The 21,117-nt window shown below is 41.6% G+C and overlaps 2 protein-coding genes across 2 annotated transcripts in view; both read right to left on the bottom strand.

Moving 5' to 3' along the window:
* Aspm (assembly factor for spindle microtubules) overlaps nucleotides 1-9,251 on the bottom strand; it is a 49,512-nt gene extending 40,261 nt beyond the window's left edge. The window contains exons 1-3 of the mRNA XM_071600200.1: nucleotides 8,955-9,251; nucleotides 7,137-7,280; nucleotides 5,514-6,978 (exon numbers count right to left, since the gene is read on the bottom strand). Coding sequence (XP_071456301.1) covers nucleotides 5,514-6,978; nucleotides 7,137-7,280; nucleotides 8,955-9,251 — 1,906 coding nt within the window. The remainder of the gene's footprint in view (nucleotides 1-5,513; nucleotides 6,979-7,136; nucleotides 7,281-8,954) is intronic.
* A 6,243-nt stretch (nucleotides 9,252-15,494) lies between these two features.
* On the bottom strand, nucleotides 15,495-17,126 carry LOC139707797 (putative sperm motility kinase W). The gene has a single exon (XM_071619676.1). It carries the CDS (start codon nucleotides 17,124-17,126, stop codon nucleotides 15,495-15,497), a length of 1,632 nt encoding a protein of 543 aa, XP_071475777.1.
* Nucleotides 17,127-21,117: the final 3,991 nt, after the last annotated feature.

Raw genomic sequence — 21,117 nt, 5'->3', positions numbered from 1 at the left:
AAAATTCATAGTAGCAAATACCTATAGGAGTAGCAGTTCACTCTCTCAAAAGCAGGTTTCATACCAGCATATTCTGCTACTAAATGTAAGCATCTTTCCTAATTAGAGCAAACTATAGCCCATGTGTAAAATCCAGCACAATCTTCTTTTGTATGTTCTATAGCAAAGAATAGTTTTTACATTTGTAAATGAATGGGGGGAAATGAAGTGAATAATATTTGATGACATAAAAACTACATGAAATTCAAATTTCAGTGACTATAAATAAAAAATTATTAGAACACAGGCACATTGTTAATGGCAGAGCTAAATAGTTGTGATAGAAATATGGCCTGCATAGCCAAAAATATTTATTATCTGAACCATGAAAGAAAAAGGGGCTGGGGTTGTAGTAGGCAAGTGAAAGAGCACTTGCCTAGCATGTGTGAAGCCCTGGGTTCGATCCTCAGCACCACATAAAAATAAATAAATAAGATAAAGGTATTTAAAAAGTTATTTTTTTAAAAATCCCTAAAAAAAAAAAAAAATCTGCTTACTCTTGTTTTAGATGAATCTCAAATCTATACCTATTATGAAGATAAGGAACATGATCAAGTTATAACATTTATTAAGTTATAATTTTCTTTTTATTTGAACATTTAAAACATAATAGGGAGACTAAAACATAATAGGGAGACTCACTTTGCAACCTTCAACAAGCTAGTCCTCCGCATTGAAATCATTTTATTCATTAGGAAGCCTGCATTAGTACCTTATCATATTCTTTGCCATTCATACAACATCTCTGCTTTTATGCTTCAATAATTCCTTGGGCAGAGCTTAATCATTAAAACTGGGAGTAGCTTGAGGATACAAATTATATTTTTTCCCTGGGAAAACAGAGCCTAAACAATGTATGAACACTTAATATGTGCTTTATTAAGGGGCCTCATTAGTGTTGAAGAAATATATCTGGAGAATTGTTTGTCAGAAGAGAAAGAAGCAAGAGCAGCTCTTAGTGAATTACTGGCTCTTCTATGGGCTCATATATCAGATACCAAATATGTACAGTTCTCTCTAAACCTAATAAAGAGGTTCAACCACGTGGCCGCCTCAAAAACAGGTACGGGTTTGAGTGTCAAAAATTCAGTGGTCTTTGTTCATTCATTCATTCACGAATTCATTCTGTTCATTTGTTGTAAACCTTGTAGGAGACCAAAATGGATATGTTTCTTAGAATCAAATAATTTGTTATTGGATCAGAACATATCTACAAAAAAACAGTAAAGCAAGAAATAGAACTAACAGGTAGGTTCAAGATGTCACATAAGCTGTATTTAGTTTCTAAGGGAATATAATTAGAGGGAAATTCATTAGAGAACAGTATTAACAAAAGTTGGTTATAGTACTTGAAATAAAGGATTGAATTAATGAGAGAAAAACAGATATGAATGTTAGTAAGAGGATACACAGACAGAATGGTGAATAAAGATATCTGGCTAGATAAACAGAGATCATATAACTGATGACCTAAAATGACAGAATAATAATTTTGTAAATCATCTGATAACAGTACAGCACCATTGGAGTTTCCTGAGCAAGGAAGAAAAACACCACATAGTGGAAAATTAGAAGAGTTGTTTTAATAATTATACACTGGCACAGAACTTTGAAGCCAGTGAATCCCATTGTGCTATCACTATAATCCTTGGTCGTTACCCCAAATAAAAACTTTTATTTAGCTTTTCTTCCATTTAAACCCCAATAGTTTAACAAGAATGGTGGAAAAAAAAAAAAAACATTTATGTTGTAGCTAGGTAAACCTAAGTTTAAACTGTGACTCTAAATATTCGGTAGCGTTTGAGAACCTGGGTCAAGTCACTGTTTTGAACATGATACGATGATGACTGAACTAAATAAAAAGGTCATTCTAGTTAGAGAAAACAACAAACTAAAAATACCCTGAGGACAGAGCATATTTGAAGTTTCAAGGACTACAAGGAAGCCAAAGTGGTAAAAAACAGTGAGCAAGGGAAAGAGAAAAGTAAGAGGCTGGAAAGTCAAAAGGTCATAATATTGATGTTATAGGGACCTGTAAACCACTGTAGGAATTTTGGCTTTCATTGTAACAGGAAGTCATTAGATGTTATGGAACTGAACAGTCCAAGCCTCTAATATTTTAAAAGTAGTATGTGGGTTCGCAGACCATGGAAAAGTCAAGGGTGAAAGCAAGGAGATCTGTTTGCACATCCTGCAATGACAAAGACTGGCCCAAATGGTGCCATTCAATGGTGAGTGAGAAGTGATCAGATTATGATTATATTTGAAGGAAAGAGAAAATTTGTTGGTGGACTGAGTTTAGAATCAGATCTGCATTTGAGTTTATAAAGAAAGGATGAGAGAGAAACACAAATAAGGACAATTCCACAGCTTTGGGCCTCACTATTGAGAAATAATAGATGTATCATTTACAGAGATGGGAAATGAAAACCAGGAGGGTCTGTTTGGGGAGTGAAGATAACAAAGGTTTAGTTTTGCATGAATTAAGTAATGAAGATTATTATACAGTCAAGTAGAAATATCCTATGTTGAAAATATGAGTCTATACATTAGAGGCCCATCTTGAAGAAATATATGGGAGGTCTACATTATAGATAGTATTGAAAGCTATAAGATGAGATCATTAAGAGAATGAGTAAAAATATAAAAATGTTTAATGACTAGCTCTCTGTAATCCAAAGTGTAAGGGAAATAAGAAACTTCCCACAAAGAAAACTGAAAGGGAGCAGTCAATGAAGAAGGAAGAAAACCAGGAGAATGAGAATGGCAAGATAAAATGTTCCAAGAAGACAGAGGTTCAAGGCTCCAAACTGTTTACAAATAGTTCAAGATGAAGATTGAGAATAGCCAGGCATGGTGGTGCACGCCTGTAATCCCAGCACTTTGGGAGGCTCAGGAAGGAGGATCATGAGTTCAAAGCCAGCCTCATCAACTAAGGGAGACCCTAAGCAACTTGGCCAGACCCTCCAAATAAAATACAGGAAAGGGCTGAGGCTCAGTGGTTAAATGTACCAGGGTTCAATCCTCAGTACAAAAAAAAAAAAAAAAGATTGAGAAATAATCACTGGATTTACAGTGTGGAACTCACTGACCATTTATCCCTTCAGCCTATGCTCTATGCTTATGTTGCTTACATTTTCTTTTAAGCAAAACTCCTTAATAGAGTCAATGTTCCCTTTGTGATCATTCACTGAGTTATATACTGATTTGTATAATTTTTGCATATAGATTATACTTAATTAAAAGTTATTTTCTGAAGTAAAACATCATTTTGAAAGGAGCTTTATTAGTTATTTCCAATTCATCACCTAAAATTGTTGAATCCACTTCAATCAGTTTTTGCTATTTTATTGAAACTTTTCTTGTTAAGGTCGATTATAATGGGTTTATTGGATGTAATCCTTAATAAATAGAGAAGCATCTATATTTCTACTCCTTCAGTGAAATAGGAAACGGGTCATCAGCTTGGATAAAGATCACAGAACTGACATTACCTGGGATAGAATCCCAGCTTTATCACTGACTGACTGTAAAATGGGCAAATTACTCAAGTCTCAATGTACCTATTTGTAAAATTGTGCTATGGGTAAAAATAACATTTACTGCACATGAATGTCATAAATATTAAAAGAGGTAATAGTGAGGCACTCACAACTAGGTCTGACACATAAAAGAACTCAGTAAATGTTAGCTACTATTATCAATCATAAGACAGGAGGAAAGAGAAGTTTCAGGAGAAAAAGGTGAGGTACCCTATAGCAAAGTCAATAAGCCAGGAAAATACAGCCATAAAAAGAGTTCAGGGATTACTTGGGGTTTGTAGTCATAAAGAACAACCAAGCAAGGTTCAGGCATAGAGTAGGCAAAGTTAGACTGAAATACAGTTGGAATTTGCTGCATGGACAATGAAGGGAAGGAAGGCAGAGGAAGTGCTTATGTTGAACCATGGAATTCAAGCTGAATTAGGAAAGATAGATAGGTCAGAAATGAGGGCCATGGAAACAGTGGTGGATTAAAGAACTATGTGTACAGTGGGGTATAAACAATGTTGAAGTTGGGTTCTAGAGGAAATGTGGAACTTATAGAGATAGTAACTGGAGATTAAGATGCTTTTAGGAGAGCATGACCTAAGGAGGTTGGAACTAAATTCCCAGAGTATTAGAAAGATATTCTAAAATGATTTTGAAATCATAATAGTAGTAGTTTTAGAAAAAGTATAATAAGCAAGATTCAAAATTTTGAGAGTGAATCATTCTCTGCATCAAGAGAGGACAGAGGTGAGAAAGTCTGAAAAATGAGCTTTAAGCTATTTTGTTATTTTCTTTTTGCTTGTTTTTAAGGGAGAGAGGGGATATTAGTTTGGAAATAGATAAAAAATAAAAAGTAGATATTAGAAGATTCCAGCAGGAGCTCCAAAATCATAAAAGTAGGAGAGAATGCAGACAGAACTTGAGAGGGTTATAATGAAAGCACTGTTGTCAAGAGAAGGTCAGGCTGCAACAGGGTAACAAGGTAGGAGAATGTTTGCAAAGAAGTGCTAATGAAGAACAGTGAGTCCAAAGGATATAGAAGGATTTACAGAATAGGAGAAAGAAAACAGTTCAAATTGAGGGATGTTCAAATGAGAGATGTGTATATTTCTTAGGAGGCCTAGAATTCTTTCAAATTATCTGGTAAAATACATAGTGTGGGTTACTTTCCTGCTTGGATCTTGATTGTCAGAAGAGGTATTTTGGGTTAAAAGTGTGATGGGATTAATCCTGTCTGCTTCTGAGGCAGTGTGATAAAGCTGTGAATACTAGAAAAGGAAAAATATTCTTCTCTAAGAAATGGAGAACTCTAGGGACCTATCTTCATTTCCAATAAGTGGATGGGCAGAGGCAAAGACAGAGTAAGCTTATCAGGAGCACAGGACATGAAAAGGTCTTTCCTACAATCTTTCCGATGGTAGTATGCGGGCCAGGAACTTCACTGGGCCTTCTAGTTAGGGCGTGGACTAAGGCAAGACATGTCAAATACTTTCTTAGGGTGTAAAACTTAAGGAGGTACCAAAAATATCAAATTGAGATAAATATTTGGATATAATATTTTTTAAAAAACAGAATTATTGCAGAAAATTCATGAGTAAAATATCAAAAGTTTGGGCTGGGGTTGTGACTCAGTGGGAGAGTGCTTGCCTCACACATGTGAGGCATTGGGTTCAATTCACAAGACCGCATAAAAATAAATAAAAAAATAAATAAAAGTATTGTGTCCATCTACAACTAAAAAAATCAATAAATAAAATTTTAAAAAATATCCAAAGTTTAACAGACAAGATTGCAACAATTTCAGAAATTAGTCCCACACTATTTGTTCTGTCTTCCACTGAGCAATTTGACAAATGAAAAGTACAAGTTAATATAAGCTTATCAATAGCAGATTCACTAAACCAAAACAGAAAATACACTAGAGATTTTATAAATAATACTCACCAGTTTTCTTCTTAAGGCTTAATTTCTCTCTGTTGCTAGTACGTTTTGAGATTGGTGTTGTCATCTTAATTTTTTTAACAGTTGATGTTTTCGATTCCAAGGGAGAAAAGTGGATTCTTTTGATTTTGGGTATATCCATATGTTCTATAATAGCAACCTTCACATTTGTATCTTCCATGTTTCCATCACTTTTTCTTTTACAAGCAACTAAAGCTGTCGTAGAATTAGTTACTTCACTTTTATAACACTTAGGTTTACTTAATACTGAATCGATAATTGGAAGATGAGAATGTAAAGTTTCTGTTTCTTTGGGGTGATCTATTACTTTTTCACATTCACCTACTGTACTGTTGAGGCATCTTTTTGCTTTTGGTTTATTAATCTCAGTTTGATTGTCTCTGGCAATGGTGGTCTTCCTTTTAATAACTGTGTTAGAAAGTATGGGGCGTCTCTTATGTTGCTTATTATGGCTATAACGAGAAACATCCTGAACTGCAGAAAATTTAGGGTGAATTTGTTTTCTAAAATTGTAGTAACTTGACTTCACTTCTATAGGATTTAGTTCTTCAAAATTAGGCTTGGGTGTTTTTGAACCCTGATATTCAGGACTACATGGCAAAACTTCATTTTTTCTCCAGTGCTGAGGAGACCGGGCAATCTGAGAATTTTCATTTGATAATGATAATATTTTACATGTTTGCTGAGAGGTATATATATGTGCCATGTTATCTTTTACAAATTGATTTGGGGATAAAATAGGATTAACTGAATCTGACTCTAGATCCTGATTTGCTCCATAATTATCATTTACGAAAGAATCTGGACTTAAAATTGTTCTGTAAATTTCATGTATACTTTTGGATTCCAAATTCACAGACTCTGAATTATCTTTTTTAAGTGTATCTGGTGAAAGAAATGTCATTAACCCTACTTCATTATTAGCTGTATGACTATTACTTACAAAAGAATCTGGACTTAGAAAATTTGCTTGACTTTGCATAATGTTCAAAGTTGAAGAACAGTTTGGGGTCAGAATAAGTTTACTATTCTCCTCACTTTGAAAGGAAGTTTTAGTTATGACTTCCTCATTAAAATTAAAATCTTTTGAAATGGTGGCATCTTCTACTTTTAACTGTTCCTCATTTTCACATGCAAGAAGAGATGAGTAGGTAGTAGACCGACGTACAGAAAGTGGCAAGCAAATTTCACCATGACATTCTTGGAAAGCAGGGCTAATAGGTGATATAGGTATTTTATGTTCTTCAAGGGTTAAAGAACTATTTTCTGTTGGAGAACAGGCTTCATTAATAGCCAGATTTTCACATGCCTGTAGTGGGCTCCTAATTCTGTCAACTTTTTGAGAAACACAAAATGTTTTGTTAACGTTTTGATCATTTGAAATCTTTTTGTTATAACTTGAAGAGGCTGAATTTTTCTTTTTATTAATGGTATTCCAAAGACTCCTCTGTAAAAACAAACAAAATATACTGATGAAATTAAAAACCATTGAATATTATTTTAATAAGCAATTTATACATGTTACTTCAGGCTTGTCATCAAAACAATTTTTACACATTATGAAACATTTTCTTGGAGTAAATTATAGAATGATTAAACTATTACCTTTTTCTTTTTCTGCTCTTCTGCATTTCCTAGCAATATGGCTTGGTGTTTCAGAACATCATTTACAAGAAATGTCACAATCTCTCTTATTCGGCCTTCTTTCAATGGTGTCCAGTTAACAGAAACAACTAGTTTTTCTTTAGGCTACAATCAAAAGAATACATTTTAAATGATTATGACAATATAATTAAAATAATCAAAGCATACCATACAACAACTATTATTCATGAACACTCTAAAATCCTAAAAGCATTTGGTAAGTCAAATATATTTTTCCCACCACCTGATCTGCTCATTTCATTATAATGAAAATAGTCACCAGCACTAACAGGGTTCATAACAACATAAAACTATAATAAAATCCAACTGGATGAGGGCTGGTGTCCTGGCTCAGTGGTAGACCTCTTGCCTTGCATGTGTGAAGCACAGGGTTCAATTCTCAACACTACATGTAAATCCATTGACAACTAAAAAAAAAAAATTTTTTTTTTAAAAATCTAACTGGATGAAAGCAATAGAATAGTCTCCAGATCATTTTAATTGAGTGGCTTAAAAAAAAAAATTGAAATGTCTACTCCTTTATCATGTGCAGTACTTCTATTTCAAATATAATGGTCCTGTATTATAAAGATTTTGTGGAAAAAGAAACATAAAGATGATCAACTAAATTTCCTCTTTCTCACAAACTCCTCTACAGTCCACATCATAAAATTGATCTTTGTTAAACAATCTGTATGTTTCAGGAACAATTGCAGGTATCTCATACAACTGGTTAACTATGAAGTGACCAATGTCTATAAACTTTGTCAAAGTCATACGGCTAATAATTAGAACCCAAGTAGTCTGGCTCCAGAGTTTAGACTTTAACATCTATCTACACCATACAGCCTGTCCAGTAGAATCTGCCAAACCCTGACATGACAAAACAACAATTACAAACAAACAAAACCTTGGTTGTTTGTCAGAGGAAAAAAAACAGTTTTTTGTTTGAAAAGCAAATCTATATAACATCATAAGCAGTTTGTTTTAGAAAATACAAATACAGAATCTTTACTGTGTAAAACAATTTACTCTGAAAACAAGAACTTTACTTCTACATTATAACAACAACATAAAAAAGTAAAAGTATCACTATACAGAACAGAAATCTAACTTTCCATAGGAAGAAAAGCAGTCATTTATAAACAAGACCAGCCAGGTTCTGAAGTGCAGATGAGCAGTGACACAGAAGGCAATGGACCTCAGATTTGAATTACTACTGCCTTATGAAGTGGTTATTAGCCATCTAGACTCCCCCAGTTAATGATTTCATGCTTTCCAAGGATCTACTCAATTAAAAGGACACATCAGTCAAAATAAGAACCAAATTTTCTCTTTTGTGGTGATGGGAATGGGACTAGTACTTTGGCCAAAGCAGGCTGTAAAAGCTATGTGGGGGGTTCTTGAAACAAATATCATAAAATTAAATTGAATGCACTCTTAGTGCCAACTATTAGTTTAAAAACACCAAAAGTATTTAAAAATACCCGGAACACATTTTTAAATGCCTGGTTTTTTTTGTTTTTGCATAAAGTTTACTTAAAATGCTGTTAAAGATAAGTAGGCATGCCTTGATGCACTGTCACCGCCCAAGTAACTGAGTGCCCTAACATTATATATGTGCGTGGAAAAATGTGTGTCAAGGGCCACCACACTCTGCCTTTATTCTCTGAGGGTATTTTTGTCATTCCTTTCCCAAGCTTCATCCCTACGGAGGAAGGCGGCGGGAAGGACAGGGTAGAAAGCGCAGCCCAAGACACGCCCCGCCCCACGACATACCTGCAACACGAAACAACGCTGAGACACGCTGAAGCCCAGGTCCGCGGCCGGGAAGTGGGAGATCTCCACCTCAGCCACCTCCTCGTTAGGGTTGTGCAGGACCAGGGGCAGCGTCCGCGAGGCGCCCAGGCGGACATCTCCGAAGCAGAGGAAAGGGGACCTGCAGAAGTGGCTGAGAGACAGCGTCGGCGGGGAAGCCGCCTCCTCCTGGGCCGCTGGGTCCCGCCGCCCCGCCGGCGGCCGGCGTTCCGTAGGGCTCAGCTCCCAGCAGGTTCGCCCCACTCGCCGGTTCGCCATGGCAGCCTCAGACCCCGACCCGGCCTCCTTCCCTACCCCCTACCAGGCTGCTCCGGAGCAGGGACCTCCGACCGATGCTGACCGCTTCACCGCGCGGCCGTGGAAATGGTCGGAGCGAATTTACCCCGCTTTGTTTTCCAGAAGCCGACACCCTAGAAATAAAAAGGATACCAACCCCACAAACTCGCAAACTCAAGTCACGGAGCAAAACTAGTCCTGCCTTTTGCCTCCGTTTAAATTTTTCGCCTCCGCCAATGGGCACCTCCGCGCTCCGCCCACAACACCAGGGGGGCCAATCAATGAGCAGCAGCTTCTGGCCAATGAAACCGCAGCGCCTCGTTTAAATGATTGCATGGGACCCGCCAGTCGTTCTTTGCAGAGGAAAAGAAACGGCACAGGTTTAGGATTGAAATTGCCTTTAGAGTTTGTAAACAGGTTATGATAAAGGAAAGATAGTAACAGCATTTCCACAGTAAAAGTAGGAATCATTGCGGTTGCCCGGCACAACCATAGATAAAACCGTTGAGTGGGCAAAATAGTTTGTCACTCCACTCATCTGATCCACCACGCCCAGAATTACATCGATGAACTTTACTTCCGCGGTTTTCTGAGCTGAATTGGAAAAATATAAAGACAATTAAATTGACAGTTTAGTAAACATGCTTATTTTAATGGCTGGCCATTGCAGAAGCTCACTATATGTACACTCTGTTTCTTACCTCCAGATACTGGGAGCAATACTAGATAAATAAAACCTAAGATTCCCAATAATCCATAAATGATGGTTTGGATAGAAAATTCTTTTTGACAAACAACCACTGATTTTTATATTAATATTTTTATAATAATGATTTTAGCTCATATATTACTGTATGTCAGGAACAGTTTCAAGCCCTTTACATAATTATCTCAAACTTGAATCCTACAAGATATCTCATGGGACATAATTATCATTATTTGCATAATTATGTTGGCGAGGATGTGGGGAAAGGGTGCATGCACGCATTGCTTCTGGGACTGCAAATTGGTGCAACCATTATGAAAAGCAGTATGGAAGTTCCTCAGAAAACGTCAAATGGACCTTACATTTGACACAGCTATTCGTTTCCTCATTTTATAACCAAAGAATTTAAAATCAGCATATTACAATGACACAGCCACATTATGTTTACAGCAGCTCAACTCATAACAGCTGAACTACGGAGCTAACCTAAGTGTCTTTCGACAGATAAATGAATAAAGAAAATGTGGTGTGTATGAGCATATATATACATATGTGTGTATTTGGGTACATATATGTATATGTATATATATATATATACACATATGTATATATATATATATATATATATATACATATATATACATACACAAAAAAATCCAATTATATATATATGATGAAATACAACTCAGCCTTTAAGAAGAATGAAATCATGACATTTGCTGGTAAATGGATGGAGTTGATCATGCTAAGTGATAATCCAATTCCAAAAAACCAAAGGTTACAAGTTTTCCCTGATATGCTTATGCTAGTCACAGAAGGGGGCAGGGGCAGGTAGGGAAGAATATAGTTGCTTAGATTGCATTGAGGAGTGAAGAGAGAGGAAGGGGTATAGTGGGTAGAATGGATAGTAGAATGAATCAGACATTATCATCCAAACTACATATACAAATACATGACTGGTGTAATGCTATTTCTTGCACAACCAGAAGCATGAGGGATCATCCTACATTTATGTATGATATGTCAAAGTGCATTCTATTGTCATGTAGAATTAGAACAAAATTTTTTAAAGTAGATTAAAAAACATATCAATTTGAAGAAAACAACATGACTACAATATCTGCCCATAAATGGATCCACCTGGAGACAATCATGATAACTGAAGCTAAGCCAGTTTACAAAACACAAAGGACAAATATTTTATCTGATATGTGGAAGCTAACCCACAACAGGAGGGATGATAGGAACAGAAGTGCAGTAGATTAGACAATGGGGAATGGAGGGAAAGGAGGGGGCATAAACAAAGGAAAGACAGTGGAAAGACTCTGATGAAGCTTTCCCATGTATATATGTGTAAACAAAACAGTGAATCCCACCACCATATACATCCTAAGAATGCAACTCTAAACAGATAAGGTCTAATTATACAAATATGGACTATATCAAAATGAATTTTATGGGCCAGGGTTGTGGCTCAGAGGCAGAGCACTTACCTAGCATGTGTGAGGCACTGGGTTTAATTCTCAGTACCAAATATAAATAAAATAATATAGAGGTTCGTTTACAACTTAAAAAATTTTAAAAATGGATTTTATAACTAAAAATGACCAATAAATAAAACTAATGAAATGAAACATTTCCTAGGTTCCTTTAAACATTTTGATAGCACTGAAATCCACTTCGAATGAATGGAAAGAAAAAGGGCTTTTAAGAGTGGGTTTACTCTCTCACATTTTTCTGCCAAATGGTGACACAACTATTGGGACAGACTTTTCTGGCTTCTAACCTCCAGAACTGTGGGAAATAATTTTCTATTCTTTATGAATCTCATAATTTTACTGATAGAAATTAAAATTTAAAAATTGCAATATTTATATATTTACATATAATATATGAATATATAATATATATTATAATATATAATAGACATGATATATAATAGATATTATATATTTGCAAATATAATATATTTATATATATATTATATATATTTAAATATATATTTATATATCTTGCATATAACAATACCTTTGAAACTGGAGTTCGAAGATGAAAATCCATGGCTTCTGCTGGTAGGTAGGATCTGTGCGCACGGGGTGGGGAAGCCTCTGCAGCAGAGAGGAGTCCTAGCTCCTCATGGCGGGCCATTCCATTCAGTGATACAACAGACCCCAGGAGATTCTCAACCATCTCTTCTTCTTTCACAGTCTCTTGGAAGTGGAAGAATCATCTCCGGACACCAAACCAGGCTGCAACTTCCGTGGAACTCAGGCGGAACTCAAGCAAACATCCAGCGAACCAATCTTGAAGGTCTGGGCAGCTTCTCTTCTCCAAAATGGCCTCCAAGGGTTTATATAGCACTTGGTCCAATGCTATTGGTCCAAACTTATGCTAATTAGGACTTGAAAGAAGTACCAATGCTATTGGCCCAAAGTTATGCTAATTGGGTTGGACACATATGAACGCCATTGGTCAGTCTTTTTTGAAATATTCATAGTAGATTCATTCATAAATGCAGCCCCGAATTCCCACACTGGCAATGAATGGATGGGCTGGGAAGCAGCTTAATGGGAAAGCGGCAAAGCCCTTGCCTCCCATTCCCCAAGCTGTGCATTCGATCCCTGTTCTGAAAAGAAAAAGAAAAAAAAAAATTACTGGTAAATTTTTGCTGGCAAAAAGGAAATAAACAAATTTTACAAACACATAAATCCTTATTCAAAAACATACCTGCTCTGCATTCTGCAGGATCTGTCAAGTGACCCCCTATCCCTTATCTCTTCAAAACAATTTTTCCCTGAAGTTGAGAGTCATGGACGATGTCTTAGTCATCTCTCTTCTGCACCTATGCCAGAGGTGATGTGGATGTGTGGAATGTAATCCAGCTGAGGACCGCGGCCTCATTTGGGGCCAGCTTAGGAAGCATTGCTAGTGATATCACATAATAGATACTTGTTAAAATTCAAATGCATGCATGAACAATTGCTATAGAACCAAAAGATGGTATGATTAAAGGTCAAGAAGCAGCAAATAGGGTTGGGGTTGTGACTCAGTGATAGAGCTCTTGTCTTGCACGTGTGAGGCATTGGCTTTGATTCTCAGTACCAAATACAAACAAATGAATAAAATAAAGGTCCAGAGAAACCTGCCCAAGCTTAGGCCCTTCGCAGATGCACTGGAGCCAGGGCTCACTGTAGCCCAGTTTCATCCCACCAACAGCAAGATTCTCAGGCCCAGCCCAAGAATGCTTCCACTCACTTGCAGACACTTGCCAGAGCTCATATACAGTCCAGATCTTCCCCCACCGACCTGCTCGGGAGGCCAGACACAGGGTAGGCCCATGTCCACCCCTCAACTGGGAGACCTGCACTGAGCTCTGGTCCGGCCCAGGACCACCTGTGCACACCAGCAGACACCCACTGGAGCTCAGGCTCTGCCCAGATCAGCCTCGTGAATGTGCATGGAGCCCGGGGGGAAACGGTAGGTCCAGGTCCATGCCAACGCTGGCCAACCCTCACCAGAGCTGAGACTCAGACCAGGCCTGCCTCTGCCCACCGGCAGACCACTTCAGGAGCTCTGATCCAGTCCAGAGCCACCCTAACGACTTGAGCCGGAGAAGTAGCCCAGGGTAGCCCGAGTCCATCCACTCACCCTGAGACTGTCCCCAGAGCTCAGGTTCTGCCCAGGACTGACTCCACCCTCCAGCAGCACCCTCCAGAGCTCAGGTTTGGACCAGGACAGACTGCCTACCAACAGACACTCCCTGGTGGCCAATCCCGGTCCATTTCAGCCTCAATGACCTGAGTGGCAGCTGAATCCCAGAGTAGGCCCTGCTGCTTCCCGCCACCAGCTGACCCCTGCTCTATCTCAGCATTCAACCAGAGAAGCCTTGCAGATGTGCACAGGAGCCTGGGCACAGGGTAGCCCTGGAAACATATGGCCACCACCAGACCCCCACCTGAGTTCAGGCTGAGCCAAGGACCAACTCGGCCCACAATCAGACCCCTGCCAGAGCTCATACATGGCCCAAATTGGCCTCAATGACCTGCATTGGAACCCGGGCAAGGGGAGGTCCAGATCCATCCTGCCACCTGCAGAACCCCACCAGAGCTCCAGCTCTTCCCACATCCAACTCAAAGACCTGGCAGGAGACAAAGCTCAAGTCCAGGATAGCCCAAGTCCATTCAGTCACCAGGAGACTGCCACCAGAGCTAAGGTTCCACCCATGACTGACTCTGCCCACTGGTAGACAGTCCCTGAAGTTCAGTCCCAGCCCAGATAATCCTTGCTGACAGGCACGGGAGCCTGGCCCAAGGTAGGACTGGGACCAACTGCCACAAGCAGGCCCAGAGCAGAGCTCAGGCCAGACACAGCACCATGTCCACCCACAGGCAGAACCCGGCTCAAGCTCATATGAGGCCCCGAACCATCGTGTTGACCAGCTCAGGAGCTCTGGAAAAGGTAGGCGCTGTTCCATCCAGCCACGACCTACACCCCCACACACACACACCCAGTAGATCTCAGGCTCTGACCAGATAAGCCTTGCAGTTGTGCATAGGAGCCTGAGCACAGGGTAGCCCTGGAAACATATGGCCACCACCAGACCTCCACCCGAGCTCAGGCTTGACCCACGACTGACTTCACCAACAGGCAAAACACCCTTCGGAGCTCAGAGCTCAGTCCAGCCCAGGTCCACCTCGAACACCTGCACCAGAGCCCAGGCAAGGACAGGCATGTTCCATTCCTCCACTGGCCGACCCCTGCTGGAGCTCAGGCTCAGCCAGGACTGCCTCCACCCACAGGCAGACCCCTGCAGGAGCTCATAAATGGCCCAGATCGCCCTGCTGACCTGCACAAGAGCCCGGTCAAGGGGAGGCCAGGCTCCATCACGCCACTTGCAGATCCCGATCAGAGATCCAACTCGACGACTTGGCAGGAGACAGAGCCAGACCCAGGGTAGCCAAATCCATCCAGGCACCAGGAGACTGGCACCCAAGCCCAAGCTCCGCCCATGACTGACTCCGCCCACTGTCAGACAGTCACCAAAGTTCAGCCCCAACAAAGATCAGTCTCGGTGGCAGGCTCAACAGCCTGGCCCAAGGTAGGCCGGGGACCAACTGCCACAAGCAGGCCCCAAGCAGAGTTCATGCCCGACACAGGACCGCCTCTGCCCACAGGTAGACCCCTGCTGGACCCCAGTCTTTCTTGCAGACCAGGGAGGGGGTTGGTGGTAGAGCACTTGTCTCCAGGTGTCCTGTCCCCAGCAGGCCCTCTGGACTGGAACTCATAGGAAGGAGGTGCCTGCAGGTGGCACGCCTCTATGGAGCACCTGCGCCATGCTGATCACATCCTTGCCAACTGCCTGAGGGGAAAGACACAGACTGGCCTGAGCCTGAGCACATCACGCCCCCTTCTCGGTACCCACCCAGGGACAGCGGGTTATGTCCTGGGGAAGGCCATCAGGGATGGCGCAAGGGCCGCATCAGGCTTCACCCACCCACCTGCTTGGCTGCGCCTCCATCTCAACTGGCCACCATCTCAGGAAGTACTTTGTTTCTCAATCTGCGTGCCTGCATTTCTGGGGTCCGAGCCACTCCGTTTTCCTGCCTGGGCCCTGTCCTGGGGGCCGCCACGCAGCAACAGCACATCCGTGTGAGGCAGGTGAGGATCCTCCTGGCCACCCTCCGCCAGGCCTTGGTGCCTTCCTGGGAGGAGCCCGCTGTCCCTCCTTGGGCTTGCTGCCTGGGGAGGGCCTGCTCTCCTCCTGACACTCCCTGGGGGCTAATGCTGCCCTCCACCTGGGACCTGTGGCCTCCAGACCCAGGGCCAGGAGGCAGGGCGGCAAGGTCCTGCTGCGGGGCCATGCTGGGGGCAGCTGGGCTCTGGGCCTGCAGGCTGGGGAGGGCCAAGGCAGGCAGGCTGCCTCCCTTGTTGCCCCTCTGCCCGGGCCGCAGGTGCTCCCCACGCGGCTGCTGTACAGCTGGCATGACCCGCCTGGAGTGAGAGGTGGGCTTGCTGGCGCTCCTCTGGCGGGGCAGCGTGGCTGGGAGAGAACCCGCAGACGACCTGGGCTGGAGCCCCGAGTGCACAGACCTCCTCTGGACCGTGAAGCCCACCCCCTGCGTGTGCTGGTGCCTGAGCAGGAGATAGGTAGCCATGGCTTCATCAAACTTTCGGCCCTTCAGGGACGTCCAGGTGTCAGTGAGGTTGAAACCCAGGTCAAGCATGACCTTCACTGTGGAGGGATCTGGGCAGAAGCGGCGGCGGGACTTCCTGGTAGCAATCACAAAAGGGCACTGACCACATTTCAGCCACGGGTGCCTCGCGACTTCGTCCATGCTGGGCCTCTCCGTGGTGTCCACGGTCAGCATTTTCGCCACCAGGTCCTGAGCGTTGAAGGACAGGTGGGCCGGTAAGACCCAGGAGCGGTGCAGCACCTGGTCCATCAGCTCCTCGAAGGTGTCCCCGTCAAAGGGCAGGTGCCCCGTCAGCATCAAGTAGAGGACCACACCCAGGCTCCACACGTCCACCGCCGGCCCGATGTACGCCTGCTGGAGGAACATCTCCGGGGCCCAGTAGGTGATCGTGCCGCACAACGTGTCCAGCAGCTCTCCCTGCCTGAACTGGCAGCCCAGGCCGAAGTCGCACAGCTTGATGCGGCCTCGCGAGTCCAGCAGGATGTTCTGCGCCTTCACGTCCCTGTGCGCGATGCCCTGGGCGTGGCACGTGCACAGGGCGCTCACCACCTGCTCGAATAGTCCCTGCGCCTCCCACTCAGGCAGGCCCACCCCCTCTGGGATGTACTGCAGCAGCTGGCCCCAACCAGCGTACTCCATCACCAGGTACACACGGTCAGCCGTCTCCATCACCTGGAATAGCTGCACCACGCTGGGGTGCTCCACGGCCTTCATGATGGCCACCTCGGCCTGAAGTAAGGCCGGGTCCAGCTCGCCCTTGCTCACGGTTTTCACCGCCACCTCCGCCCCCGTCAGGATGTGGCGGGCCAGCCTCACGGTGCCAAAGCTGCCCTTCCCGATGGACCTCAGCACCTCATACTGGCCCGTCAGGGCATCCTCCGAGGACGAGCTGGCCTCCAGGCCCTGCTGGGGGCTCCTGGGCGCCCTACTCCGACTCTCACTCCTCTCTCTATGCATCAGGAGCGGCCACGCCACCCGAGGATGTTACCTTAAAACAACACAACAAACAAAGCAAGACTAAAACAACAAAACAACACAACAACACCCCAAATCAAATAATCAAGACACAAACCAGAACCGCCAACCACCAACCACCAACCACCAAATGCACTCAGAGGTTAGGCCTTGAGCAGAAGATAGGATCATAAAGGCCTCTGACCTCACAAACAGATTATAAGAATGCTAGTGGATCCATCACTCAAGGGGTTATTTGGAGGTAGGAACTTGAGAATGTGCTCAAGGTTGGAGGATATAAATCATTGGGGGAATGCCCTTGAGGGTACATTTTGTCATCTGTCCCAGGCTCCTTTTCTCCCTCCCTCCTAGTCTTTGGTTCCTGGCCATGATGAGGTAATCAACACTGCTCCACTACATGCTCTCTCATCATGTTCTATCTTGCCAGAGGCCCAAACCAATAGGGTCTAATAATTATAGACAATAAATAGAAATAATACTCAGATACTATGACATGGTACAGTAACCAGAGATGTTATCCTCTATTGTGAACTTGTATAATTATCGGAAACATACAGAGATATTGTGATCAGGTATAGAAAACACAGACAATACCCAGATACTGTGACCTGATACACTATCCAAAGACATTATCCAGATACCATGACCACGTGCACTAAACAGAGACATTACAGAGTTACTGTGACCAGTAACAAAAGAGTATTAGGTTTCTCTAGAGGAACAGAACCTACAGGATATATATAGGTATGGTTATAAAAAGGAGATGTGTTAGATTGTCTTATACACCAGAAACTGGATTGTTATACAGTGGCCATTTGCAGACTGGAGAGCTGGAGAAATCAGTAGCTTCTCAGCCCATGAAACTGGAGTCTCAGAACAAAAGGAACCATGATACCACCCCTGTTTTGGACTAAAGGGCTGGAAACCCCCTGGAGAGTTGCTGGTCATGGTCTGCTTTAGAAGAATGAAAGAACTAGATTCTGATGTCCTCAGGTGATCACAGCAGTAGTCAAGAACCCATTCAAGAAGAATTGAGCTTGTTTCTGCTGCTGCTTCCTTGTTCTTCCAACTTTTATTCCATCCAAGACCCCAACCTTTTGAACCCCCACTCTTATAATGGGTATCCACCTTAGCTTGCTGTCCCATATGCCAATCATTCCTAGAAACAACTTCACTGAGACACCCAGAAGCTTTTAATATTAGGCATCTCTTTTTTTTTTAAGAGAGAGAGAGAGAGGGAGAGAGAGAGAGAGAGAGAGAGAGAGAGAGAATTTTAATATTTATTTTTTAGTTATTGGCGGGCACAACATCTTTGTTTTGTAAGTGGTGCTGAGGATCGAACCCGGACTGCAAGCATGCCAGGCGAGCGCATACAGCTTGAGCCACATCCCGAGCCCAATACTAGGCATCTCTTTTATTTCCATCAAATTGGAAATTCAGAACAACCATCACACCAGATACATAGCAGGTAGAGTAACCAGAGATATCAGCCAGATATCATGACTCAGTATAGCAACCACAAACAACAAGTATGTACCATGACCAGAAACATTAACCAGAGAAAAAAATCAGATATGTAAAGTGATCAGAGACAAAATTTAGGATTCATTATCAAATGCATTATATATATATATATATATATATATATATATATATATATATATATATTACAGTGAATGTTACTTATCAAATTAGTATTGCAAATAAATCCTCCTTATATTAAGACACTCAAATTTTGGCTTCAACTCAATGTGTTAATAGCACAATTTTTCATATTTACTCTATGCTTCATGGGTTTCTCATAAAGCAACACTGTTGGCTTATATTTAAAAAAAAATTAGAATGAACTGTACTGAATATTTTTTACTTGCCTCTTCATTTCTACTCTCCAATCTTTTCCATTCTGCATTTTGCTTTAATATGCTAATCTCTATTGGCTAACCAATAGGTTTTCTCACTTTGTGGTTTCTCATTTGCCTCAGAAGAGGAAGGTGAGAGTACTTCTCTCTCCTAATTGCTCCTCCATGAGTGTTAGCTGGCTTTCTCAATATTAAACCTCACACATAACTTTAGAGGTACCCTTTCCAGATGGGACTTTCCCTTCACAACTTTGGACCTGAGGGTCAGAATACCATTTTATTACTAGTCCTAAGGTATTGCACTATCACTTATGATGTCCTTAGATCTGGTCACATGTTTGCAAATAGTCCCTTTATTAAAATTTCCTTGAATTATACTACATTGGAGTAGAGACCTTTGTGACCCTGATTGATACAATAGTGGCCTCAAGGAATTCTACAATTGAGTTGATCATATTTGAAGAGCACAGGCATAACCTCTTCTAGGGGAAAACATCATGATAGTCTGAGGTATGTGATGGAATCATGATTATTCAAATTATTGCTGATGGGAGCATGAAATGTAGTATATATGGAGAGCAATTCATTCAAATATCAAGTGGCAGTGACATCTAGTTGCTATGCCAACACTTTATAAATGATTATAAAGATTATAGTGTTACTTGGTTTTGCCTGGCCACCCTAGAGAGCATAGGTAGGGAATAAGATGAAAATCTATGAAACAAACAGCTAAGAACATTTTCTGAAAACAAGAGGCATCTATGAAACTCTGAAGAAGTCCCTCACTTTCTGTATTCTTAAGGAAAATATGGTCAAGAATTAAACACAAATATCTGATAGTAAATCCAAGGATTGGATAACAAATTTAACAACACTATTTAAATGGTCTACAGTGTTAATTCTTTTAGACTAGGTAAAAGGTTTTATGGAGAAGGAGGATTTCCTTGGGAATGGGTATGGTGACTATCATATTTTGGATCTGGAATGTTCATCCAACAGTCCATGAGATAAAGACATGGTCCCCAGTGAGGAGCTATTGGGAAGTAGTGGAATCTGTAAGATATGGTGTTTTGTGGGAGGTATTCAGGTCATTGGGGAGCATGTCCTTAAAAGGAATCGTGGGTCTCCCATCTCTCTCTTCCTGTCTTTTGCTCACTGATCATGAGCTGAGTTGTTTTGCTCTACCACATATTCCTGCCATGAAGTGTGACCACAGGCCCAATTGTTCAAGGACTGGAACCTTTAAAAAAAAAAAAAAAAACTGTGAGCTAAAATAATCCTGTTCTCTTTTTATATCTCACAATCTATTATGGTGGCAGAAGGCTGACTAACAGTGACATTTGGAGAATTGACAAGGCTAAGAACTGTAATCCTCTTTATTTCTGTAAACTTCCCTTTCCAGCACAGGCAGCCCCCTTCACCCTATGTCAATTTGAGGGCTTCCTTATTTTCTAAGAATTGCACCTGGAGCAGGGACTCACAAAGTCAATGTCAATTTTCAGCATTTTCCCCTCCCCATGATCGCTTATTAACTCAGATTGCAAAAAATAAAACATGGGCAGAAAAAGTAAATGTGACAACTACTGTGAGAGGAAATAATCTGTACTGCATACCTAAAGAGTTACAAGATTTTGATAGTCTAAAGTGGATTATAATGGTATTAAACCAAGGGGACAAATCTTAAGAAACAATCAGAAATAATTGTCATGGGTACACTTTGCCATTTAATGCATTGGAACAATAGCTTTACAGGGTTGGCTTTACTACTTGTGATTCATTGATTGAAAGTTGAACTCAGTAGTGGTTTACAGTGAGTTACCTACCATTTTGTAGAATAAAAAGTCCAAAGGTTTAGGAACATGGAAATGTTGTAGAACATCTATAAGTGCAACCTAGCCACCCCTAAACATACATATTCCCCCCACCTCAGAATCCTTCTTCAACTGAGGCTTTAAGAAATGCATTGCTGTGAGACGTGAGCATTCTTGAAAACACATATGAAGAACAGCATCCTGTTCTCTATATGACAGAAATGATGATAGAGGATGCTACAATGAAAACAGCCTCTCTGATCTTCAAGTGGATGATAGGACCCACAAGTGGCCAAGACTTGT

The sequence above is a fragment of the Marmota flaviventris genome, chromosome 12 (assembly GCF_047511675.1).
Source record: "Marmota flaviventris isolate mMarFla1 chromosome 12, mMarFla1.hap1, whole genome shotgun sequence".
Lineage (NCBI taxonomy): Eukaryota > Metazoa > Chordata > Mammalia > Rodentia > Sciuridae > Marmota > Marmota flaviventris.
Note: the sequence above shows the minus strand (reverse complement) of the source record. Positions and strands in the feature narration are given on the sequence as shown.

Bases quoted from the DNA above. Each gene is read 5' to 3' on its own strand.
- LOC139707797 (XM_071619676.1), bottom strand. From the start codon at position 17,126: ATGCATAGAGAGAGGAGTGAGAGTCGGAGTAGGGCGCCCAGGAGCCCC.